This window comes from Epinephelus lanceolatus, chromosome 23 (assembly GCF_041903045.1).
Source record: "Epinephelus lanceolatus isolate andai-2023 chromosome 23, ASM4190304v1, whole genome shotgun sequence".
In the NCBI taxonomy this organism is placed as follows: Eukaryota; Metazoa; Chordata; class Actinopteri; order Perciformes; family Serranidae; genus Epinephelus; species Epinephelus lanceolatus.
This window is the reverse complement of record NC_135756.1, coordinates 7,823,039-7,850,948: the sequence shown is the minus strand read 5'-3', so window position 1 is coordinate 7,850,948 and position 27,910 is coordinate 7,823,039. Positions and strand designations below refer to the sequence as shown.

The following is a 27,910-nucleotide window of genomic DNA, read 5'->3' as shown; positions in this document are numbered from 1 at the left end:
AATTTAACTATAAAAAAATTTAATCATGTGACGAGATGATACGATTTCCAGCTAGTTTTGGTACAAAATCTCTCAAGACTGACAAGCTGGGCACATCTGCAAGCAGATATAACATAAGAGCGGCAGTGAGACACACTGTCAGTTAAATATACTGTATAAAAGCCTAAAACTCTGTGTGTGTGTGTGTGTGTGTGTGTGTGTGTGTGCGCTTCATAACTAGTAACTGGGGTGCACTGGGGCCCATCATAATCGCCAGTAGAGGAAAAAATAACTGACAAATGACTAAGATAGAGAAGAGAAATATTTGTTGTTTTTTATTTGAACATATCATGCATTATACAAAACATTTATTAAGCAGAGCAAAATAAAAGCTGAGGACAAAAATCATCTCTCAAAATGCCTTTAGGTTTAAAATGCATAGAAAAAAAAATCTGATTATTTCAGCTGTTTTTACATCACATGAGAAACAAAATTTGATGATTTTCACATTTTGGGTTCTGAATTCATTAAAGTCACGAGAGGTGCTGAATGACAAAACCCTCTTATTTTGAAAAACACGTCTCTTATTGACACTAACACTGTAATAATATTGACAGTAAATACATCCATTATTATCCTACATGAGTAACAGACTACACTTTATTCACTTGACTAAACCACTAATTGGATTACAGTAATATTGCCATTATTGGACTTGCATATGTTTTAATACAAAGAAAGCTAATTTGCAAGCATGCTAAGCAGAGCCACACGCAGCCTAATAACAAAGCGTAACAAACCGTTTCATCGAATAAATGAAGAGATTCTCAGGAGGCTACGGCTCAGATCACATGTGCAGTTAATCCAGTTTCCGCAGGGCTTCGCACAGTTTCACCAGTTCACCTGAAATAAGAAAAACAAACAAATAAAAATGTAGAATAAAATAAAACAGAGTTGTCTGAAATGGCTGTTAAAGAAATGCATCAATTAAGTTTCATAAACTGACCCATTTACACAAAAATAGCCCTGTTATGTCATCCACGCCTGGTTGGCTCATACCCCACTGTGCTGCTGATGAAACCTGGCCCAACCTTTCAACAGCTTTATGACCACTTACTGTAATGTTGTTTTTTCTTATTGCATCATAATAACTGTGTAGCTCACAGGGGGTTCAAGATAAATCTGAGGGTTACATGATGATTAAAGGGACAAGAAAGCAGAATTAAAACAGTCATGATACACAGATTACGTATAGTTTTTGTGTGATATTTCTATAATCTTTGTTTTTTCTGCTTTTACCTCTTAAAGGAATACTACAGTGAACGGAGAATCCAAAAACTGAGAAAATTCTTGATTAATTGATGTCACGGGTGGCCACGTTTAACAACAGCAAAACTATGTCAAAAAATTAGGGATGGACGATATTGGCTTTTTTGCCGATATCCGTGATGCTAATGTAGAATAACTTATTTGGCCGACAACCGATATGGATATCAATATATCTGCTTTTTCCCCACCTAATTTTAGAAATCAAGTTCTTCCGAAGTGGAATTAACAAATACTCCTATTGTAATGGCCCAGCAGCAGATGGAGACATGAAATACAATGCTTTGCATGTAATATTCATTCATTGTGTAAATTAAGAAAAAGCACGTTGGCTAATTCTGATTTTAAAGGCGATATTTGCCGATACCCATACTGTGCCGATATTATTGTGTATCCTTACAAAAAATCTGTTAACAAACTCTGACACAACTCGCGCAGAACAATCCAAGTCTCGTTTATCCAGTCGTATGCTCAGTACTTTCCAAACAGACAGACCTTTCTGATGGGGAACTGAAATAAAAGTGAAACTTATCTATGCTCTCTTCAAAACCAGACTCCATTGACAAAAATAGTCATTTTACCTCACTGAACACAGGAGCTGCTGGTCTACCACTGCCTCGATCAGTTAGTTTGTTTGTGTTATTGTGTGACATTGGTGTTTTATAGGGTTAATTTGAATTCACCAAAGTCACACAATAACACGAACAAACTAACTGATCGAGGCAGTGGTAGACCAGCAGCTCCTGTGCTCAGTGAGGTAAAATTACTATTTTTGTCAGTGGAGTCTGGCTTTGAAGAGAGGATAATGTAGGCAAGTGTCACTTTCAGTTCAGTTCCCTGTCGTAAAGGTCTGTCTGTTTGGGAAGTACTGAGCATATGACTGGATAAATGAGACTTGGATTATAGTGCACGAGTTGTGTGAGAGCTTATAAACAAATACTTTGGCATTTTGCTGATGTTAAACTTTGCTCCAATTCAGTAAGAATTCTCTCTGGTTTTGGATTCTTGGTTCACCATAAGCATGTGAGAAGAACATGGACATTAATTCATTGTAATGAAACCAAATAAAGATTGGAAATAACTGATAAAAACAAATTAGGTAAGGAAAAAGAGATTTTAGTATCCACTCCACAATGAAGGGATTAACTCATGGGGGTGACACGTACAGCTGATGCTGTCAGCCAGGTTGCTGAGCTGCTTGGTGTTGTCCAGCACTTCAATACTCTGGGTGTAGGGGTTGTAGCGCACTGAGAACGGTCTGGGGATGGTGGCTGCAAATTTCCTGTAAACAGACAGACGTTAATGTTAGAAAAACTTTGTATGTAACCTAAACTTAAAGGGCAACTTCGGTATTTTCTCATGTTTTTGTGTCTAAGTGACTAATGGAGACAACAATTTTGGAAACTGTTCCAGTATTGAGGGAGAGGTCTGCAGCTGGCAGCGGTAAAACAGACCACAATATAACCACCTGGGGCATTTGGGTACAAACGATTTATGTCCACTTAAAGTGCTTGTTTTTGCTACTGATGGGTTCAGATTGTTCTTTTAAGTGTCAGACAACTTATGGAAAGGATCCCTACAGAGACAGACCTTTTTGTGAAAGCCTCCTGAGACCTCAGCTTTTGTTTGGTATGCATTTTTAATTTCTTCGAGCTATTTAGGAATGTGGGACCTGTTAGGTATAAAAAACTAAGCATTGTCTTTGAACAGGAAGTAGTTTATGATAAAAAAAGATGTCCTCATAAGGGGACCATGGGTTTATTTTTAAAAGCCACAAGCATGTAATACATTATAAAACTGTTTATTTCAATACCTGAACATTGCTGTACAAAACAGATGTCCATTTTGTCTGTAGGAATAGTCTGTCACACCTGACTGGCCTGTGTGAAATGCTGGGATAATACAATATTAAAGTCCAAGTGTCCTCAAACTAGACGATAGTATAGTCCCAATGTCCTCAAACGAATCCTGATTAACAGCATTTAAGCTTGTTACTGTCGCTAAACTATCAGCACCTCCAAGTCTGAGGCCATGGTCCTCAGCTGGAAAAGGGTGGATTGCCCACTCCAGGTCGGGCGGGAGGTCCTACCTCAGGTGGAGGAGTTTAAGTATCTCGGGATCCTGTTCACGAGTGAGGGTAGGATAGAGCGGGAGATTGACAGGCAGATTGGGGCGGCGTCAGCAGTGATGCAGGCGCTTAACCAGTCCGTTGTGGTGAAAAGGGAGCTTAGCCAAAAAGTGAAGCTCTCGATTTACCGGTTGATGTATGTTCCAACCCTCACCTGTGGTCACAAGCTCTGGGTAGTGACCGAAAGAACAAGATTCTGAGTACAAGCGGCCGAAATGAGTTTCCTCCGCAGGGTGGCTGGGCTCAGCCTTAGAGATAGGGTGAGGAGCTCGGACATCCGGGAGGGACTCGGAGTAGAGCCGCTGCTCCTCCACATCGAGAGGAGCCAGTTGAGGTGGTTCGGGCATCTGGTAAGGATGCCTTCCGGACGCCTCCCTTGGGAGGTGTTTCGGGCATGTCCAACCGGGAGGAGACCTCGAGGCCGCCCCAGGACACGCTGGAGGGATTACATCACCCGGCTGGCCTGGGAACGCCTCAGGGTTCCCGCGGAAGAGCTGACAGAAGTGGCTGGGGAGAGGACTGTCTGGGCTTCTTTGCTGAGGCTGCTGTCCCCGCGACCCTGACCCAGATAAGCGGAGGAAGACGAGTACAAGTACGGGTACTGTTGCTAAACTTGGTCAAATTTGTTGCCATATCACACTACAAATAAACAAGTTTCAACCATTAAGTCTGATCAGGTTTTGTACCTTGTACACTTCTGTCAGGATAAGCTGTAGACTGAGCATTTAAGTGTCCACAGATGAGGACAACAAGTCAACAAGTCAAGCAGAGTGACGTGTAAGGTGCAGGAAACCCAAAATGTCCTGTAATGTCCTCATGTGAGGACCCAGGGTCTCAGGTGGATAGAGTAACCCTTTTTGTTTAACCAGAATTGCCAACACCAAACCCACCAGACTCCATTTAAATAAACAGTCATTTTAGTGTGTATAGATGCAGCATGTTTTCACATATTACTGGGTGATTTAAGGGCTTATTTAAACCAAACCAGAGTCGGTGATTGTTGGAACAGTGTAAAGTCTAAGATGGTTGTTGTGAGTTTTAATTTGTTTCAGTTGACTTTGAATAAGGTGTGTTATACAATGATAAAATTAATGTTTATTTAAATGGAGTCTGGTGGGTTTGGTGCTGGTGATTTAGAGGCTGTTTCTGGTTAAACACAAAGGATCTTACTCTTTAACAGTCAGGTCGATCTCTGTAGGGATCATTTCCTTACATTGTGAGACACTTATAATAACAATTTGAGCCTGTCAGTGGCAAAACAAGTACTTTTAATGGACGTAAACTGACGCTGAGCAAATGCCCCAACTGATTACATTGCAGCCTGTTTGTCGGCTGCCAGCTGTATAGGTCTCGCTCAATACCGTACCAATTTTTGAAAAATTGTTGTCTCCATTTGTCACTTACACATAAAAAGATTGGGATTAGGGTCCAGGTTGAAAATACTGAAGTGACCCTTTAAAATTGTATAAATGCAGGAAAGCTTTAAACCATATCTTTTTTTTAAAAAAAACAGCACGTCCTTACCTCACTTTCTCTTTGGCGTCCTCAAAGCTTTCAGCCACAAAGTAAACAGGCTGGTACTCTGTGATTGGGTATTTCTGGAGGGAGGTCTTGGAGGGGTCAAAGGGCAGGATTTTGGGCTTGTCTGTCAGACAGTACTGAAAGAACACAGTGCAAAAAAGGATATATTTAATCCGGCTTTTTACTATATGGATTTCAGTTTCTCAATGAGCGTCTCTGTTCCCATCAGTGCTGTCAGTAAACAGGAAGTGCAGCATGATTCAGGACACTGCTGTCCCGTTGATGTGACTTGGCAGAGTGCACATCCTCTGCTGACAGCGGCTGATGTAACTGGTGACCTCGATAGCGAGCTGTTCATCCATCTCTGCCCCCACTTACCCACTGAACAACTTTACCCACACCCCACTGGGCAGGCAGGCCGACTCCCCCAGTGACACATAAAACCCCGATCTGAGTGGACCACTAACCCACTGCCTGCTCTGCTGCTGTTGTGCAATAGGGTGCATGTGTCATAGCTCAACCACCCAATGTCACAACACATGGGGGGGGTTGAGCTATCCATCTCGCTGCTGCGGGGGTCTGTGTTTGCTCAAAGTGATGCATAGACTCTGACTCAAACACATATGTCACCCCCCTCCTTTCTTACCTGCAGCTCTCCGAATGATGAAAGCAAGCCAGCTCCGTAGGCTTTGATCTCTGAGCCCTGCTTACACAGGCCAAACTCCACAGTGAACCAGTACACCTGAGAACACACACACGGTTTTATGAAAGTATGATCTATACACCAAACTCAGGCAGGAATTCATAAAAACAAGGACGGTTGAGCTACAGAAATCCACAAACCCAGAGACCCTTGAGAAGATTTGATATCCAGCACGAGGCAAGGATACTTCGACATGCGGACTGAAGGAGCCGCTGATCTTATGATTAGTGGACGACCCACTCTACCTCTGAGCCCCAGCCACCCTGTGTGTAATACTCACAGTAGCAAGTTTCTCAATGAACTCATCAGGGGCACCGAGGGAGGCGAGACCGATTTCCTAGCAGTGCAAAGACAAAGATAATCAAAAACTATATTTAGATTTTAAATATGAATAGATCAAAGTTATAAAGATATATAAGGTGTAAGTCTTTCGGCTTTCTGCTTTATTTAGTTTTGTATTTATTGTTTATCTTTTCGTCACTGGACGGGGTACCTGTGAGAATTGGGCGAAACTGGAGTCAGCAAACAGAGGAACGTGTCCCAGCAGCTCGTGGCAGATGTCCCTGTATTAAAAAAATCAAAATGACTCTTTAAAAATCACACAAATCTGTATTTCTGTCCTTCTTTTTATGAACAGAGTTTGTCCACACTCACGGCTCAGGTGTGTATGTGGGTTTGGAGCCGTGACGAATGTACTGCGTGGAATGAAAGACACGGAAGGCGAGTCCAGCCAGGAAGTCCCGAGATGAGAGCAGGCCGGCCACAGGGCGAAGCCGGAAGCCTGTGCACGCTGCAGGAGAGAGGCGGAGAGATGAAAGAGGTGAGGGGTTTGGGTGTGCTGAATGAGGAGTCAGTGAGGGCAGGGAGAGAGGAATAGGAAGTAGGGCATTTGAACAGGCCCTGCCTCCCACAGTCACCACCCCGGGGTTTCCAAAATTACATGAATGATAATAGATGGAGATGTCATCAGTGGGACCTTTAGAGTCAAATACAAGACGGGACTTACACTGCAGGAAGCGGGAGACGTCCTCCAGCTGCGGGATGTTGTCCTGCCTGTAGCCGCAGTATTTCTCCAGCAGGGGGAAGACACGGTTGTGTTCGCGGCAGGCGTGAGTCGGGTACAGAGTCTTCAGCTCCTTAAACACCGTCCCCCATGTGGTCTTTTCTTCCTCTGTGTACTCCACTCGAGGGATGATTTGGCCACTGGGACAAAGACATGAGGTTACTGTTTGTGTTCTGGGCTGTTTCTTAATGAGTTTAGTGAGTTAGTAGAAAGCACTGCAAAACCAAAAATACATATCTTTCCTCTTACCTGTAGTGCTGTTTATCAGTCTAGATTGTTTTGGTGTGAGTTGCAGAATGTTGGAGATATCAGCCGTAGCGATGTCTGCCTTCTCTCCAATATAATGGAACTAGATGGCACTCAGCTTGTGGTGCTCAAAGCGCCACAAAAATACATTTGAAGAACTCAACATCAATGTCTCTTTCCAGAAATCATGACCTGGTTACTTAAGATAATCCACAGACCTTGTTGTGAGCAGTTTCATGCCGGAACTATTTCCCTTTTACCAAACTACACCCACCAGACGTATCACTGTGCAGAAGGAAGCGTGCATCTACTCATAGACGAGAGGCTCGTGCTAATGACAGCACAAGACGTAAACACTAATGATGTCTTCCTCTGCTAAGCTGCAACGTTAGCTAGCTCAGTAGTGCTAGGTGAGCTAGCAGCAGCTGCATGCTTCCTTCTGAGTATGGATACTTTTGGTGGGTACATTGACACTTTGAGCACCACAAGCTGAGTGCCATCTAGTTCCATTATATTGGAGAGAAGGCAGACATCTCTACAGCTGATATCTCCAACACTCTGCAACCCACACCAAAACAATCTAGACTGATAAACAGCACTACAGATAAGAGGGGAAATACATCTTCTTGGTACTGATATTGGTTTTGGATATCATATATACACACTGGTGTTCATAACTCGTAATATTTGTAATGACTCAGCCAATTTTACCTTCCTATGTGGTTGGTTAATCTACCTATAGTTTCCTGAGGGGTTTCCTAAAAAGAACTGCAGTTATTCAGTTGCTCAGCCTCATTTATTTGAATTTTAAAGGTACACTATGCAAGATTTCTTAAAAAACATTCCCTCTCAATCATCATTTATGACCTGCTAGAAGTTTGTGACTGTGTATTTATCTGCAGAGACTCTGCCCTTTTCCTGTGCGTTGTCATTTTCTCCTTATTTTGCTGTGTTTGAGACATTCCAGTCCTTGGCCCGTTGCTCTTCTCACTCTACATGTTACCACTAGGACACATAATCCGCAGCAACAACAACAACAACATTAGTTCCATTTTTACGCAGATGACACACAGCTTTATTTCTCTTTCGACCCTACCATCAACCAGCAACTAAACACTCTCCAGGTATGCCTAAATGAAGTACAAATCTGGCTGTCTAATAATTTCCTTCAATTGAACCCAGACAAATCCGAAGTCATTATCATAGGCCCAGGCACCACACACAATCACATCTTACCACAACTTGGCTTATTCTCCACCAGCATCACCCCCAGCTGCAGAAATCTTGGTATCATTTTTGATAGTAATCTCAACTTTAATCAGCATGTTAAAACAACTGTCCAGTCTTGTTTCATCCAACTACACAGAATCTCCAAAATCCGGTCCTTTCTGTCTCCCAAGAACCTGGAAATTGTCATTCATGCATTCATCACATCCCGTTTAGATTACTGTAACTCCTCACTCCTCACAAAGTCAAACAAAAGAGTACACATAACCCCGATTTTAGCTTCATTACACTGGCTACCTGTGTGTTTTTAGAATTGATTTTAAGATTTTAACAATCACTTTTAAGGCCCAGATGGGACTGGCCCCTGAGTACATCAAAGACTGCTTAGTCCCATATGAGCCAAGGCGTAGCCTGAGATCCTCCGGTGGGTCCCTATTAGAGATTCCAAGATCTAGATTGAAAACCAAGGGGTGACTGGGCCTTTGCTATCAGGGCCCCGTCGCTCTGGAACGACCTGTCGGAGGAGATCAGGCGAGCCACATCTCTGTCCTCTTTTAAATCTCTCTTACAAACACACTTTTTTAAATGTGCTTTTATTTAATTGCTGTTGTCATCTAATAATGTACTCTAATAATGTCTAATGTTTTCTATTTTCTAATGTTTTGTTGTTTCTTATGTTCTTATAATGTTTTTATATTATTGTCATTTTATTGGATTCTGCCTTTTTATTGTGCTGTTGTAAAGCGCCTTGTAACTTTGTTTGGAAAGGTGCTATACAAATAAAACTTATTATTATTATTATTATTATTATTATTATTATTATTATTCCTGGCACAGCGCTCAGGTGAGATAGGGACTTTTATAAAAAGGTCACAACCAGCAGGCATCTAAAAAGGATGCTTGAAATCGTAGACACAGTTCCGAAAACCCCCCACAAATCTAGCGAGGTAACACACCAAGCGGACAGAGTTCATTTCAAAATGAATCTGGGGTTGGCTTTCACTTTTACTTCTGCTGGCAATACTGTATACAAACAGCAACCCACCGTCACTGCACAGTATACCAAGATATAATTCCTTGAAAAAACTACTTGGCGAACTGACAGATCTCATTTAAACCCTCTTAAATATTCACTTTTTATTCATTTTAACTTTATTTTCTGTTTTTGTTGAATTGTGTGCTCGCTTACAGACACATTTTTACATTTTTAATTAGGATTATTTAATGGGAAGTGCCTCCATTTCCCCTATCTTTAATAACAATTTTAGGGACCTTCCTAAGAATTTGCAAAGGAAACCAATTTAGACCACTTTAGTCAATTTTTACGTTGCTGCAGTCAGTAAGTCCTGCTTCCTCCACACTGCACATCTTAATAATGCCACAAACAGAATCATTATCCAAACATTCTGCGGATATCATCAAACGAATGTGTTTAAATTGTTGAGTTGTTCATTTTAAGGTTTCCCCCAAATTTCCCAACAACGATAGGCTGCATGAGCAAAGCATCACTTCATTATTTGTGTGTATCATGGTCTTTGTGTGTATAATTAAGAGGTATTATTCAGAGGCACAACAAAGAGTGCCAAATACCCACCGAGCATTTACATAGCTGTGTAACACTAAGGCCCTTTAAATCCACCACTGGCTGCCTGCAATTCATCCCTATTTGATTATGATAATTTTCAAAGCAAAGCAGAGAAAGAAATCACCCAAAATAACCACTTGAAAACACAAATATTTCAACATAGCTTCCTTTCAGGCTTTAAAAACACACAAAATATGTGATGGGGTTGTAACAGTAAGATTTCTGGGAGTAATTACTGTCTGTAGTTGTAGGCGATGTCAGCAAACTCCTTCCTGCGGGCTCTGTACACTGGATCTGTGAAGCCCTGAACACACACACACACACACACACACACACACACACACACACAAAGGAAAGCCATGTTAGATCTCATGATCGCAGCCCGGCCACTCACAGCTAAATCAAAGAGTGGAAATCCTCTGCTGAGGCTAAACCCTGTGGCCTTTGACAGCATTATGCACTCCGTCTCTAATAAGAGCTCGCAGATACATATTCAAATGAAGCCTTTGTAGCGTGTTTTTCAGCTTATGATGAATACATTCTGCTTTAATGGCGGTGGTAAAAGGGAGCAATTATCTATAATTATAGGGGCTCAATTAAAGCAATGACATCAATTTGTGTGTCTAGATAGTTTCCATTAGAATAGACGGCAGAGTGCAGCCTGTCATCTCCACAGCCTCGTCTTTCATAACACACGTGGGCGTGAGTGGACACGTATTCACACACAAACACACACACCCACACACACACACATGCGGAGGCAGGATGTGGCACACAGACAGTGACGGATATGTCAGTCCTTACTGGGTGATCAGCATCCAGCTCAGAACCGTAGCTGAGGATCTGGTTGGCGAAGCGGTCCAGGTCTTGAATATCATTAGGGAACCATGGCACTGCAGAGTGAAAACAGTTATTAAACATGGACAGTTTGTTTTGAGTCAACACTTCAGTATCATTAAAATGATTTAAATCCAAATTAAAGTCCAAATTATTCATTCCACAAACAGAGCTCAGGAAATGAATAAATTCAGGATATTTTTACATGGTGTACGTTTGTGCTCTGTGGTTTTATGTGGTTGCAAACTGAGTTTTGGGGTTTTTACAGAGCCCCTAAAGTCCCAAAAGGTAATATATATTTTTGGAAATCTTGTGCACAAAAGATAATAACTTTCATCATATGCATCCAAGTAATTATTTTGTGGGAACGAAATAAAGTATGTTGTGGGAACAAATTAATATCTCAAGTTATTTATCTTTTGGGAACAAGTTTTCTTATGCACACAATTTAATTATTTTGTGGGAACTCGTTATTGTGCGCAGAGGTAAATTAGCTTTTGGGAGCAAGTTATTATCTTGTGCACTTAATTTAACTTTGATCTTTTCGCACAAGTTAATTATCTTGTGGGAACTATTCATTGGGAACTATTCATTGTGCACACAAGTTAAGTATCTTTTAGGATATTATCTTGTGCGCTTAAGGTAACGTTCATCTTTTGGGAACTAGTTATTATCTTGTGCGCTCATGTTAACTTTCATCTTATGCACACACGCTATTATCTTGTGGGAACAAGTTAATTCACTTGTAGGAACTTGTTACTGTGCACACAAGTTAATTATCTTTTGGGTACAAGTTATTGTCTTGTGTGCTCAAGTTAACTTTTCGTCTTTTGGGAACAATATATTATCTCTTGTGTACAAGTTGATTATTTTTTGGGAACAAGTTATATCTTGTATGCTCAAGTTACCTTTCATCTTGTGTGTACAAGCTATTGTCTTGTGGGAACAAGTTAATTCACTTGTGGGAACTAGTTATTGTGTGCACAAGTTAATTATCTTGTGGGAACAAAGAAAATATCTTTTGGAAACAAGTTATTATGTTGTGGAAACAAGTTAGTTGGCTTGTGGGAACTAGTTATTGTGCAAACAAGTTAATTATGTTGCGGGAACAACTTACTATCTTCTACGCACAAGTTAATTATTTTTTGGGAACGAGTAATTATCTTGTGCGCACAAGTTATTTTCTTTTAGGTTGATTATTTTTTGGGAACAAGTTATATCTTGTATGCTCAAGTTACCTTTCATCTTGTGTGTACAAGCTATTGTCTTGTGGGAACAAGTTAATTCACTTGTGGGAACTAGTTATTGTGTGCACAAGTTAATTATCTTGTGGGAACAAAGAAAATATCTTTTGGAAACAAGTTATTATGTTGTGGAAACAAGTTAGTTGGCTTGTGGGAACTAGTTATTGTGCAAACAAGTTAATTATGTTGCGGGAACAACTTAGTATCTTCTACGCACAAGTTAATTATTTTTTGGGAACGAGTAATTATCTTGTGCGCACAAGTTATTTTCTTTTAGGTAGGAGTTGTTATCTTGTGGGAGCAAGTTAATGTCTTGTGCACACGAGTTAATTGTTCTTTGTTTTTTTGGAACAAGTCCCACAAGGAAATTAAACGGTGTGCACAAAATAACTCTGATGATGGACATTTTTCACAAACTTTGCAGACTATTTGATTAATCAGCAGTGAAAATAATTGTTTGTTGCAGCCCGAACATTGTGTGATTCTTGACCAGTAATCAGTTAAGTGCAGATTGGTATTGCTGTTGATAATGGAGATGATATTTTGCCAGTGCCGTGCCATTTTGACACTCAGCAGAACAGGAATCAAGGGTCATCTGCTTATTCTTATGGATTTATGACACTGAAAAACACTCGTGCCCAATCATTAATCTACATTTGTGCAGTGTGGTCCAGCCTGAGGCCCCAGGAAGACAATATGTCCCTGCCAGGCTCCTCCATAAACAGACAGTCTCCAAAACAGGCCATAAATATCCCCTCGTCCACTTGACCCTGACCACCAGACCACAGTGTCTACACCGAGGTCAAAGCAGGATCCATGGTGGCCCTGTCTTTCTCTGCCTGCCATGACCTTGGCATGGTCTCCTTTCCTGTGTTAATCTGGGACCAGGACACAGAGCTCCTCTGTTCCTGCCGAGCCTGTTGGTCCTCAGTAGCTAAACTAATGTCATTCTGGAAACAACTAATAAAGGGGTCTCGATGTGAGCAGTGGGCCATCAGTCTCATCGGCGACGCTGACTGTCCATTACCCAGTCTGGATGGGGGTATAAAGCACCACCCAACCACCCAACAGCTAACACAGTGCTCAGTTGATAAATGGACTGTTTCAGCTTTATTGATCTCCACTGAATGAGATTTTTAGCCACACTAGCTGTGCAGATCCAAGGGTGGCAGTGTTGGTTGGTGGGTCCATCATCCAGACTGATCTTAACAGCTGTTGGAGTGATTGCCACTAAATTTTGTACAGATATTTATGGTCACCAACAGATGGACCTTCATGACTTTAGTAATACACTAACTTTTCTTCTAGTGTCACAAAGTTCTTTAGTGAAAAGCCTCAACAACTACAGGATGGACTGCCATAAAATCAGGTTCAGATATCAACGTTTCACAGAAGATGAACCCTAACCAACTTCTCCTCTGGCACCACAAGCAGGACAAAAGTTTCACTTACATGGAAAAATATTTTTAAATCTACCTGAAGGAGAAATCCAAAAGCTGTTAAAGACATTCATGATCCCCAGAGGATGAACCTTATTAACTGGTGATCCCTGACTCTTCCTCTAGCACTACTAGCAGGTCAGAATTTTTACCCACTTTATGTAGCAAGACATATCTATATATACAAGACAGATTAACACAAAATCATTCATGATCTCCAGAGGATAAACCCCATTGGCTGATTTATCCCCTGACTTTTCTTCTAATGCCACCATGAGGTGGACATTTTTGTTTTTTGGTGAAATGCCTCAGCAACTATTAGATTGCCATGGTATTTGGTTCAGATGTTCATGTTCCCCAGGGGCTGCATCCCATTAACTTTGGTTATCCCCTGACTTTTTTCTAGCTTTTCCTACCTAGCACTACCAGCAGGTCAAAAGTTTTGATGTATGTATCAAAATATCTTTACGTCTTCTAGATGAATTTACGCAAAATCTGATATTTATGATCCTCAGAGGACAAACCATAATGACTGTGATGATGACTTTGGTGACCCTAAGACAATTCCTCTAGTCACCACCTGCAGGTCAAGAGTTTCACCCACTGTGTGTAGCAAAATATCTCCGAATCTACTGGATGGATTAGCACAAAACTTGATAATGACATTCATGACCCCCAGAGGATAAACCCTGCTGACTTTGGTGATGCCCTGACTTTTCCTCTCGCAGCACAAAGAAGGTGAGATTTGTGCTTTTTTTCACTGAAATATCTTGACAAATATTGGACGATTCGCCATGACGTTTGTTACAGACACCCATGTTCCCCTAAGGAAGAATCATAATAACTTCATAAGGATCCTCAGACTTTTCATCTAGCGTCATCATCAGGTCAGATTTGCAATTTGTAATACTTTGGTAAGAAACCAAAAAGGTGCAAAACTGATGACATTCCCATCACCCTCAGATGTTTTAGTGTTAAGTGATAAGCAGATGTTAGTATGCTACAAAGAAATTGTAAAATGGAGAACATACTAAAAAGTTGCATTGTCATTGTGAGCATGTTAGCATGCCGACTTTAGCATTTAGCTCAAAGCATCACTGTGCCTCAGTACAACCTCACAGAGCTACTAGCATGGCTGTAGACTCACAGTCTTAAAGAGTATAAAAATACTAATTTGTGACATTAGGGGAATCAAAATTCACTAAACCTGTAGTCAAGTCTTTGGCTCTATTAACATGTGACACAAAAATGTAAACACTCCTCGCAAAGTAGTTGGTGACTGACAAGATATTATAATTTAGTCAATGTGATGAATCAGTGGATAAAGAGGGAACTCTGGTCCTCAGACAACCATTTGTAAACTCTCCTCTCACAGCATGTGGAGCTTGTTATTTATATTTCATGCTTATCCTCTCACTGTAATTACACAAACTCTCTAACCTGTGTCCTTCTCTTTGTTGCGTGACAGCTCATGCACGTGGCCACTGATCTGTGTGCGCAGGCCGTCAATAACCTCATCCAAGGCCTGGGAGCAGGTGGGGTCCACGCTGATGAAGAACTCAAACTCGTCTTTGTTCGTCCGCGAGGGACGGGACTCGATGTGCCTCAGGTTGATGCCCTTGTCCTGTGGTTGACAGAGAAGACAAGAGGTGATGGTGAGACCTGATTTGTTTGAGTTTTAAAGATGTTGTTGGTCAAAGGCAAAAGTTGCATCGTAGAAACAAAGTGGAGAAATTACATGCATATAAGAGATACAACTGAGTGCTTTTGCTGCAGCACTGCCTTTGTCCCACCACCAGAGGGCATTGTGTTGTTACTTAATTGATGGCTATCTATCAGACTTTGTGGAGTCCACCATGACCACGGGTCAGAGCTGCATTGAACTCTCCCTTTGCAAACTGACACTGAGACAGACAGACTGGACATGCATAGTAAAGGCATTCAGGACATACTGGAGTGGTTAACTGCAACATCAGCCAATAAATCATTTTGCCCTGCCGGCATTTAGACTTTTCTCATTCTGCAGCATGAACACAAAACTCTTGGTTTCCAGAATCTTCTGAATGTGAATTCATTTTAATATCCAAAATGCAAAATAGGCCCCGGCTCGTGCTGGATAGCGTGACTTTAAGTTGTAATTACCATCAAAAATGTGTTTTTGTTTACGTAACATTGGGGAGGGAGGAAGAGGGAGTGCGTTGTTCTCTGCCTACTATAGGCCAAGTGAAGAAGAGGGTGTGTGCGGCAAGCAGGGCCTCTCGTTTTGTCCCATCTGGATCCTATTCTGCATTTAACAGCTTTTCTTTTAAGTACCATGTGGTCCTGCATCCCCCAGAAGTGACAGAGCCTGAGTCCAGGTTGGCATATGAAAGAAAACATGACTCGCTTTTTGTAATGTGCTGTTCTCTTTTCACTGTCATCAGATTTACTGAAGCTTTCTCAGCATGTCGAAGGAAGAAAAACAAATCAAATTCTCAATTATTCAGCTTAATGGCTGTAATTGACTGAATATATTATACAGACAGTGCACAAAGGGAAATACTTCAACATGTGTGCCTGGTCCAGCTTAACCCTAAATCCTAAACCCGGCAGCATGCAGAGGTCATTTAGTCCGATTTCTGTACCCCTCTGAGCCGGCACGCCAATGTTATGCAGGTGACATTTACCCTCCTATCATCCTGACTAAGGCACGAGGTCAAGGCCGGCGCATGGCTCTGGCTCTGGCTCTGGCTCGTCACATGAAAAACCACATTGTCGTGTCACATGCGTTTGAGTCCCCTCACAGCTAAACTGTGGCGGTTTTAGTGTGCAACTTTCTGACTGAAATATAGAGATTAGGCATTCACGAGATGAAAATGAACCCGTGATAAGATGCCACGGCTGCACAGGTTAGCACATTGCTTGGCAGAGTAGTCAATTTCAACTTGTCACAGAAAACAAAGACATGAGGAAGAGGTGCAGCATGGTGCGTTCAAAGGTGTTTTTAGGGGAGTCATTATGTGTTATGTTGCTGTAACAGAGAAGGGGGTGTGTCGATGGTTTGGGGGTAATTTGACCTGGTTTTCAGAAAAGCTGGAGAGAGGAGGAGATAAGGGGGTGGAGCAGGGGGAGGATCAGGAAAGTGGGAGTTCATAGGTTCAAAGAGGATCCTGATGTTTACTGCTGCATTTGGAAAGCAGCATTTGGCACATACTTAGTACTGAACAGAGTCAACCCACTTCTCTTCCCCCTGCAAACTCACGTCAATCCAAAAAAATATTTTCCTTTAATAGAAAACATCTTTCATCTTGTGATGTTGCACATGTTTTAACTGCTTTGCTGCAAAATGTTTGGGAGATGAACGCTGTGTTTTGCCTGCGAGAGGAGCAAACTCGGACCTTGATACGACGTCTGTGTTGAAGATTAAACAATGAAGGGCTGCCAATCGGTGTTTACTTTAAGCCCCTGTACGGTCATGTACACATCTGCAAAGAAATTTACTCTTCATGTATTTTGTTTAATGTTAATCAGTAACTTTACAATTGTGAAAGACCTGACCAAGTTTCATCATCAGCGTGTACATCTGTTCTGATCAGACCATCAAAGGTTAACTTCGGTGTTTTTCCATCCTGGATGCTATCTTCATAGGTTTCTGTGTCTGCGTGATTAATGGGAACGACTGGTTTTGACTTGGTCCAGTACTGACCAAGAGAGCCGCAGCTGGCAACGACAAATCAGTGCAATGTAACCACTCATGGCATGTTCGCACCGTCAGTTTAAGTCTACTAAAAGTGTTTGCTTTTGCCACTGACAGGCTCAGATTGTTATTATACATTTAAATGGAGTCTGGTGGGTTCTGCAATCGCGATTTTGAGGCAGTTTCTGGTTAAACAAACAACTTTGAGCACCTCGAGTTGAAAATCTCTGAAGTTTTCAGAAAGGCACTGGTGACGTCACTGCTGCTCCTTTAGCTAGGGTACTGTCACAATGATGTTGCTGTTGAGTGTTATGCTTGGTACGGTCACTACCTGGAGCTCGCATAAACGGAGCCTAGGTTTGTTGAAGGTGGCAGTGCTGTTTGGACTGAGAAAGCCTGTGAGTTTATCTTCTCTATCTCCTTTAACTTTAGCTTATATTGGAGTTATGATATGTAGCATGTTAAATAGAGTATGGTGAATGTGCTAGGAAAGGTAGTATCAGCACGGTCACTACCTGGAGCTCACATGTACGGAGCCTGGGTTTGGTTGAAGGTGGCGGTGCTGTTTGGGCTGAAAAAGCCATGTGTAAGTAAGGTAAAGGAGGTTGTTGGGTTGGTGCAGGGAGCAGTGAGACCTGGCATTAGGGGAGTGTCTCTGGGACACCAGAGATCACTGTCTAGCCTCGTGGAGGTGTCGTGGGACCAACTAGACGAAACACTGGTGAAAGGAGGTTCCCAACCAATGACCCCAAAGACATATTAGTTATCACTGCTCACTGGTCTGTATAGTTAAGCCTTGTCATAATAGCTTATCATAGGGCTTAAGGCCCATTTATGCTCCCTTTACGTATGAAAATGTATACATCCGTTGCAAACGATGTTACCGTCACTGCCCACATACTTCCATGCGCCCTTTACATTGGCATGGATGTTAACCAATATATCCACCAGGAGGCAGCCCAGCGTCAAAAGTTTATGACAACAACAAACTCAAAAACAAACATGGCGACTGTGGAGGAGATATTGATAATGTGCCTCTTGCATAAAAGACCCCAGAGTGTCTTGAAACGAGGCCCTGAATATAAGCTTAGCAACATGAATTCTAATAGAACACAAGAAGTTCTTGTGCTCTAGAGAAAGGCACTCAGTGAATAACCTCCTAAAGGCCCATTTATGCTCAGCATTAAATTGGATCCGGATACGTGACAGAGCCTTCTGTCCGTGCTATGCGTTCATTTCGTCTGTATTTTTGCACGTTTCCATAAAAGCTTTATGGAAACGTGCAAAAATACAGACGAAATGAACGCATAGCACGGACAGAAGGCTCTGTCCGTATCCGGATCCATATTTAATGCTGAGCATAAATGGGCCTTTAGGAGGTTATTCACTGAGTGCCTTTCTCTAGAGCACAAACTTCTTGTGTTTATTTGAATTCATGTTGTAAGCTTATATTCAGGGCTGTTTCAAGACACTCTGGGGGCCCTAGGCAAGAGGCACCTTGGAGCCCCCCCCGCCCCCGCCCCCCCCGATACCAGTGAAAGTATGATACCAGTGAAAGTATCATGGTTCTGAGTAGTATCAGGATACCACAGCAAAAATGAGACAGATGTGCCTTTTGTCATTTAAAAAAAGATAAATCACTTTTCTATAATACATAAATGATATTTCAATGGAATAAATTACTTACTGACTTATTCATACTTCAAAAACCTTCAAAAAAAATAAAAATCAGCCAGCCACCCTCCTCCCCTGACAAGTAAAGAACAGTCCCTTCATGAGTAAACAACAGTCCCTTCAGTGCAGTGAGGTTTGTCAGCCGTTACCTGCCACAGAGAGAAATGTGAACGGCTCGTTTCTCCTCTGACACATCACATACCTGTGTGCTGCCACGGCTCGGCTGTTCAGGTATTTCTGGGCAGTCATGAAATCAACAAAGAGGAAATTACTGGACACTGGAGCCGGACTTCCCCGTCGCCGGTAAGCCTTATCTTGCGGCGTTTTTGACAGGAATACGGCGTCTGTGAACCCCGTTCAACCCACAACTGGCAGGATTCGCCTTTCGTTTCTGCTGCTGGTTGAAATCTGTACTTGCATAGCGTGCTGAATGATTTGTTGTGCTTGCGCAAGAGGGTAAGTGTCCATGCGCAACGGTGTTGGACTTTGAACTTATCCCACAGTAGTGGTACCTGAGGCACCGTAGTACTACAGTACTCCAACAATGGCAACCAATCATGCGGGACATGGTCTCAATTTGCGTGACATGTGAAAAGAGACAGAAATACTGTGCAGTCCCGCACAGCGCGGGACGTCTGGTCACCGTACTTAGCTACTCGCAAGCAGCAGCTAGTAGGGGGCCCCATTAGGGGGGATTCCAACGTGTTGTTGTTGTTGCAGTGTCTATAGGGGTTCCATCATATTGTCATTGATATGGACCAATGTCAGCCGTCTCTGGGGGCCCCCTTCCAGCTTGGGGCCCTAGGCAATTGCCTAGTTTGCCTGTCCGGTTGCGACGGCCCTGCTAACGTAGCTTTAGGTTAGCTACCTAGCTAACATTAATGTCCAGATATTATTGTCATAGAACATACTCACATACTCCCCAGCCTGCCTCTGCTTATATTTTTTAAAGATTATTTTTTGGCCTTTTTGTCTTTAATGACAGGACAGTTGGAGTCTGAGGGGGAAGAGAATTGGGCCTGTGGCTGCTCTGGCAGGGATACCGCCTCTGCACATGGAGCTACTGCTTTTCTGCTGAAGAAAAACGCTAGGTGGACACAGACTGTTAGGAACTAAAAGTCAAGATTTGTTTTTAAATCTGACTCTTGCAAGTACCCTAACTTTATAAAAGTGTGTATTAAATTGCTGGAGAGTCCCTTTAATATTGCAGTTGGTTATGGTGGACTGCTTTATAAACTATTGGCTTGTTAAATCTCTACCAAGGTATCACTTCATAGGCTGATATATTTTGTATGTCAAATCAAAATTTGAAAAGTAACCAATATAATAAGTAAACATATTTTTAACTTTTACAAATGTGGTGGAACAGAAGTATAAAGGAGTAAAAAAACAATCTAGTTAAGTACATATACTTCAAAATTGGACAAAATAATGTAAACTATACATGAGCGATCAGGTTTTCAGTTGTGAATGTTTTAATGTTTGACTATTTCATTATTAAAGAAGCCCTGGAGGAGGCGGGTGAGTGGATCGAAGAGCTACCTGGCATGTTTGCACAACTGACACACAAACATTTGAGATAACCTCAGTTTGTTTAGCTTTGTTCTTTAAAAGGTCACAAAAGGCCATGAACATGAAAACGACACCAAAACAACTACACATCTCTCATCAAGTCAAGAATCAGACGCGCTCACCGATGTCCTCACAGTTCACAATTCACGTCAAGGAAAACCTGCTATTCTTTGGTTGCAGCTGAGAACCAACTTTTCAGGTTTCGAGGCAATTAATTTTTTGGCCGAAATACTGAATGGTTCAAAATTAAGTGCAGAAACCAGAATGGAAGCGGTTCCATTTTGGTGGAGAAGGTGTAACAGTGTCCGGCAATCAAAGGAAAATGAGGCCAAATTGGACTGAGGAAGAGGAAGGTAGCTTGGCTTTGTCCAAAGGCATCAACATCTGCCTACCAGTGCCTCTAGAGCAAACCCACAGTAACTCTCATTTGTTTACTCTGTAGGAACAACATTTTACCAGGAATTATGTACAGGGCAAGTGACCCTTCACTACACTGGCATGTCGTGTATTAATGATATTCGTTACCTGGAGAGGTTGGAAAAAGATATACGTTTCTTCCCTGTTCCAAAACCAAAATCAAACCCTGAAAAGTGTAGGGTTAGCTTAGTCTCGCCACCAGACAAACAGAGATCTCCGCCTTCTGATAGTCTGGGGACACTCCTTTCTAAAGTGTGTTTAACACATCGGCGAAAAAGGCCGGCAACAAAGCAACGCCTCTTGCATTTTTGAAAAGGACACGCCCTCCCAGAAATGTGCGCTCCCCCTTTTCTCGTCCGCAAGGAAACAAACACACAGAGAGCTTGAAAATGGATGCAGAGAGATTTAACTCAGTCCACAAGATTGTGGAAATGAAGGACTTACAGCGACTTGAGCCATTTTGTACCGCTGCACGTGTTTCTAGTCAGACTATGTTTACGAGCACAAGAGTTCAGCGAGCCACCGAAGGACGACCCTGCGGATTTACTATTGGTTCTGCAACGTAGGGAGTTTTTTTAAACTCTGAAATTGTATCCGCCCATCTAAACACAAAATCAGGGAGAAAGACATCAGTCTTGAGTTAAGCAAAGCGTCTAAAGACCGACTTGTGAGTCTAGGGTTAGCTAGCTAGCTACTGAAGATATAGCCTACTGAATGTATACACATGCTACTTTTGCTTTGTAATGATTATGACAGTGAAACAAAGGCCGACCCTGCTGTACAGGAACCAGTGAAGGGAAGCAGGGAAACTTTGCTGATATTCAACCAGCTGTGTGTCATCACATTGAGATCCCTCCCTGTCCGACAGCAGAGGTCCAGGTGCTGGCAGCAGCATGGGGGTGAAGCCAAACACCGTTCATCTGCACACACAGCTGGTTCAATATCAGCAAAGTTTCCCTTTATATTCATTGTCTTGTGTGGCGATCAGCAGTGATGTGGTGGTTCACTTTTACACTGTGATCTGTAGCCTATAGTTCGGCTTTAGCTTCTAACTATCTTTGTCTTTTTAACCTGTTGTTGCTGCTGAGTCAGTTTGACATCCTGGATATATCCTTCAAACACAGACTGCAGACATGCGAGTTGCATCGATCTTCTCAACTAACTCTCAGCAAGAAAGTGAAGAAGTTTATTTCCCATGTCAGACAGTTCATTGAAACATCTGGCTTAATTACTCTCAGCCCTATTTCCTGGTAACTAATTTAAAACGGCAAATGTACTTTTCTAAGGAAGCGAATTATGTTTTCTGTTGAGATAATGAGAAAATATTGCAAATTCACCGACCTGGACAGCTGCAAAAATGCAAAAATATTGTTCATTGACAATGTATTTAATTTGTTTTCCACCAAAACAGGAGTTCTTGGTGTGTCCTGTGAACCGCAGACAGGACTCTGGATGCAAACCCAGGATTCTGGAACTCCGAGACTTGGTGCTCCAAGTTGTTACCATGACTCAATTATGAAAACCATGTAGTAATATACAAACAGATTTTTTAGGAGACAGTGTTGTTATGTCTTTTAGAACAAAATAAATTATCTGTTGAGGATGCACTGCATTCACTTGAAGAAAACAAAACAAAAATGTGTTTTTAACCACATCATGGAGTGGTTAGTTTTTCGCTATGTAGGCATAACCGCCCCAGTAGTAAATTAACATTCCTGCACGCTGTGGTCGGTGTTAAACTGCAGGAGTGAGATCCTGAGCGACAGGATTGATCTTCTAATGATGGCTGTAACCGTACATGTGTCCGTTTTATTGTAAGTCAACCCTGAGGATGACCAAGCAGGGTCAGTGGAAACATGAGGCCTCCTGGTCAACAGTGACAAGGTGATGCCGTGTGTGTGTGTGTGAGCTGTCAGCTGAGAGATTTACCTCAAAGAGCCGCAGGCCCTTGGCTAAAGCTCCAACCTCCTCTTTCAGGGAGAAGATGCAGGAGATCACCTCGGACTTGTCGGTCTCCTCTTCCAGGTACATGGAGCCCCTTCGCTTTCTCTGAAAAAGACGCATTTCAGGAAACAACATGAAGCTTAAATTTGGAGTTTATCTTTGTTTGGGCATTTTGTCACACAGGCAGACTCTCAGAGGGGCAGTAAACACAACGTTTACTGCAAGAGTTAATGAAACAACAGAGGGATACTACATGCAGTCATTTTTATAGTTTATCTTGATCTTTTTATGACCTTTGTGATACAAAACATGTGTTTCTTAAGCTAAATCTGGCCGCTGAATGGGCATGATAGTTTACTAACTCTAACAAAGCTCTCAAAACACCACAGTCCCACTTTCTAAGTCATGAAGAAGTGTAACTCTCAGATTTTAAGAGATATTCTAATTGTTGTATCTGGGATCAGACCTCATTCTGCACATCTGTGTTTAAGCACGGCCTCATGTAGAAGGAAGTGCATGAAATCTAGTTGGAGGTCATGACATTCTGTATTTGAGGCCTCTGATCTTACAGCTTAAAGCCTTGACACCTTTAACCTTTTAGCCCACACCTCTGCAGTGGGAGTGCTGGCATTGACCATAGACGAGAGAGGGTTTCAGGCGCATCGCAGCGGTTCAGAATATCTTACAGCTGTAGAGATTCCTGCTCAGTCCAGATGGTCATTTATTGAAAACACTTCTTCGGGATAAACAAGGTTTCACATCTTGGGCTATTTAAATATTCGCAGCCAATCACTAAACATGTTATTTCATTGTTGCTGCAAATATTCTTCATGTGAAACAATCATTTTAATGGGTCTGAGATGACTACAATGATTGATTATCTCTGTTTTGGTACGAAAAAAATACTGCAGCGAAAGTAATAATGGTTGTAGTCGTAAATTTCGCATTTTATTGACTTACAATACAATATTTTCCCCAGTGGCATATTTGGTGCCCTGGGCAAGTGTATCGGGGTTCACATGACGTGGGATAGCTTGCCCATCTCCCCCAGCGGGCAGGTAAAGTGTAACGAGCTGGGGAGGGGGGGCCAGGGTGTAACAGGAACCCAGAAAAAAGGCCTTTGTTGTGTAGTTATGTTGTTGCCTTATGTAATACTTCACAGTAATAGTACTAATAGTATTAGTAAAAGAAAATAAAAGCTAAACATTGTGTTTTTTTCTCTATTTGTGGCGCCCCCTATGGTTGATGGCGCTCTTAGCATTCTAGCACTTTCACAAAATACTTGACTTTTTATAAGAAAGGGTTTTGAGTGATGCGTTCAGGTAAAATGGGACATTTTCCTGAAGTGAAAATGCTATTGTTTGCCACCCCGTCGCATCATATTTTTGTCACTTCAGAAATATTAAGGATGATGCAACTGAGCAACTGACATTTTTTTTGCAGGCCGACACAAAAGTTAGCCTCGCACCTATTCCCTCATCAAAAAGTGTGTACGATTTTTCCATTGGATTATTGCTTAAAAAAGCTCTGTCGCAAAAAACATTTACAGTCATAGGGTACGTGGCTACGCAGAAGGCTCGCCGTAGCCCCTGGCGTAGCCTGACGTGCACCTCCCCAAAAACATAACTACACGTCGAGGCAACGCAGACCCAGCACAGACCGAGAGGGCTGTGATTGGTTTGCTTGGTAGCAACGCATTTCCGGTTCCGTATTTCCAGACTGCGCCATCCCTGCCATCTTTAAACATATTCTGTTGCCATGTAGATGTTGCAGTATTAAGGCCCATTTATGGTCAACGTTCAATACGGATACGGATACGGACAGAGCTGTCTGTCCGTGCTCCGCGTTCATTTCTCTGTGACCGGAAAAGCCGGAAGCTAAACAAAGAATCAACTAGAGACGACGATAACCATTCAGGAAAGGAACGCAGCCTCCTACCGCTCTGGCGGTGAATTGCACCGCGACGAAATGGAGTGACGGAGAAGCTCGAAGGGTTCACGACGGCGTCATGGCAACGACGTAGGTACGTCATAGGTACGCCGCAGGACCATAAATCAGGCTTTACACGTTTTGTTTGGCAAGATAATCTTCACAAATGAACACCACTTTTATGATTGCTGGAGCCTAAATGTAATCGCCAGAAGTAAAAAGCTAACATTAGGCTATAAATAAACTACACTATGGTCGCATGATGTAGCATCACCAGCATAACAAGACCGCACAGTCGTGTTCGGTGCATCTTGGTGTGATGACGTTCTGTAGTCTCATTTAGCCACTTGATAGCAACCACCTTAAGACACTTAGAAGCTTCAGTATTCACAAGTGGGTATTTACTGATATATTTTATGTTGAAGAGCAAAACATGAAAGTCTCCTTAGCTTGTTTAAATCACAGACCTTATTTCAAGTATCTAACCAAAAACCAGTTTAAAGAAAACCCACTGACTTCAAGACGAGGCAAACAGAAGTGCTAAAATGCTAACTCATTTCTGGGTTTTAGGACTCTTTAAATAAGACTGAGCCATCTTGTTACACACACAATGTCCGTTGTCGACAATATGGCAGAAAAGTTGGACAATCTTTTTTAATGACGAGCCACAGGTTACATTAAGAGACTATTAACAGTGAGACTATTAACAAACGCCCCAAATTACCTGCCTGACTTCTGACGTCTTGAGAGAGTTTACGGACCGTTAAATTAAAGACAGTCTTGACTGCAAGAATAGAGAATTATTTTCACTATTGATTGATCTATGGATAACTTAATCATTTTGACCATAAAATAATGGAGAGGACCCACCATAAGTTCCCAAACACCCATGGTCATGTCTTCAGATAGCTTGTTTGTCAAATCAATAACCAAAAATAAAAAGATGTTTAATCAGTCTTTGACATAAGACCAAAAAAGAAGCAGGAAATCCTCATATTTAAGAAGCAGGCGTTTGGTCATGTTTGGAAAATGACTTGATTATCTAAATAGTTGCAGCTGACTTTTGAGTTGATCAAATAAAACTCTATACATAGGCCTACATATGATTTGTGATTTGTGCATGCCTTGTCATATTCCCTAGGTTTATTATGACAGCACATATTGTCCATTCTCAGTAACATCAGCTGTTTTTTGTCTGCTCTTCACTGAGGCAACTTTCCCTGCTTTGTCTGCTCTGCCTGGAATATTCCAGCTCTGACTGGCTCTGTCACTGTTGTTGCATTAAAAGCAGACATACAATAACTTTAAGTTGTTTTTTGCCTAAAATGACCACAACATGACAGAAGAACACAAATAAGTAGATGCATTTCTGTGAATAAAAAAAGTGGTGCCACAGCCAAATGCAAAGGACTGATGAAGTTATATTATAACATGTCATAAATGAGATTTACCCCAGACTCCTGCTCCTCTGTCGCTGCCTCTGGCCCGTAGTTTCCATTCACTCTCTTGTACGCTGCGTCCATCCTCTTTGCTCTGCAGGTGAACAACCTGTGTGTGCTGATGCTGAAATGTGATAGACCGTGTGTGTGCAGCTCCTATCTATAAAACCTCTCCGCTGCACCGCCAAGCCACGTGACACCACACTCCCCTCTGCATCGGTATGTCACGGGACGGTTGTTGTGAAACAGCATCACAATAGCACATCTGGTTCTTGTTGTCCAGCGGAGCAGGGCTGAAGTTGCCCCTCTGGATGTACACTGCTGCTTTGCAGCTTAAAGTTTTTATGTTTAGCTGCTGTCCGGATGTGTGTTTGTGTTTGTGCAACATGACGGTGAACATGACCTGACACCAGGTACAAGTCAGCGACGGTAATTACCCTCTGAGAAAATACATTTCAAGTACAAAAGCAGCACTCTTTATGCAGAATGTCCATTTAAATTGGTGCGTTAGTGTGTGCATCACTGTAATGTTGCAGCTGGTATATGCGGTATGTAATTACTTCATGTAGTGCTGCAAGCTTTACCCATAATGATGCATCAGTTTAATCTGCGGGCAGGAAACACTGGGGCCTACTTTTTGAAGCACCGAAACGTCACACCACAAATAAAGTGTCTTCCGATGTACAGCTGACCACATCAACACGATCCAGAGACCCCACTGACATGGACTACCCCTCGAGCCCACTTCAGAAATGTGCTTTAAATTAACTCACGTTATCCATATGGACTATTACATAGTAATTATTATACAGTTGTGCACATCCTGCTCAAAACTTACTTATAGCTCTTGTACATATTTAAGTTTTTTTATGGTATATATATTTTTCATATTTATATTGATACTAATTTTCTATTCCATATTTATGTTCTTTTGCAGTTTTATTTCCTCCTAGTATGCTTATTGTGTGCACAAAACGCTAAGGCCAATTCCCTCTCAGGGACTGTTCATTACTTGTCAGAGGAGCCGGGGTGACTGCATTTTTTTTTTTTTTTTTTTTTTTTTTGGACCCTCCTCGAAGCTACAAGTATTTTTCCTGTGGCCTCCCTGAGTGATTAGTGTTCAGTTTTTTTTTAAACAGACTCTTTGATGTTTGAGAGTTGAAGACGAAATCCTGAAGTTGAAAAAAAGCCTTGGTTTTGTTGTGCACACTGGTTAGTTCGCGCAAACAATTTATTTTTGGCCAAAATTTAAATGGAACTTAGAATAAAGTGATTTTGATAAAATATCATATTTTAAGCTCGGATTTGATGATTTTTTTTTCTGTGATGGAAGCCTTTGTGGCACATGATGTGTTTGAAGACTGTTGGAAATTTGAAAATTCTTCCAATAATTTTTAGCAGTTTCTGACTATGATAAATGGTGTGAACATGCATGGGGTGGTTTTGGAAGCATGTTTTCTTTAAAAATCTGAAGTAAAATATATACAAAACACAACCATTCAAAATCATATACCCTCCCCTATGCCAAAAAAAAATTTCAATGTACAACCCCACGCTGGTAGCAGCTAGACATGAATAGACATGAATTTTACTTGGTAACAAACCTTATTCTGATTCTGATTTGTATGGAAGCCCATTTCCGCCACTTGATGGAAAAAAATAAGATCTAATAACTCAAAATAATGAGACACTAAGTCGAAATAATGAGATACTAAGACAAAAATAATGAGATACTATATCTCAAAATAATGAGATACTAAGTCGAAATAATGAGATACTAAGTCAAAAATAATGAGATACTATATCAAAATAATGAGATACTAAGTCAAAATAATGAGATACTAAGTCAAAAATAATGAGATACTATCTCAAAAATAATGAGATACTAAGTCAAAAATAATGAGATACTATCTCCAAATAATGAGATACTAAGTCAAAATAATGAGACATTATATCTCGAA

General features: G+C 41.6%; 1 protein-coding gene across 1 annotated transcript; it reads right to left on the bottom strand.

Annotated features, from left to right (window-relative positions):
- Window positions 1–288: 288 nt before the first annotated feature.
- Window positions 289–26,121, bottom strand: pah (phenylalanine hydroxylase). The gene is made up of 13 exons (XM_033615063.2): window positions 25,962–26,121; window positions 22,567–22,686; window positions 14,739–14,922; window positions 10,583–10,671; window positions 10,015–10,082; window positions 6,664–6,860; window positions 6,312–6,447; window positions 6,151–6,220; window positions 5,938–5,994; window positions 5,601–5,696; window positions 4,958–5,091; window positions 2,472–2,587; window positions 289–882 (listed from the first exon to the last, which is right to left on the bottom strand). The coding sequence occupies exons 1-13, from the start codon at window positions 26,031–26,033 to the stop codon at window positions 839–841; spliced, it is 1,383 nt and encodes a 460-aa protein (XP_033470954.1). The 5' UTR covers window positions 26,034–26,121; the 3' UTR covers window positions 289–838.
- Window positions 26,122–27,910: the final 1,789 nt, after the last annotated feature.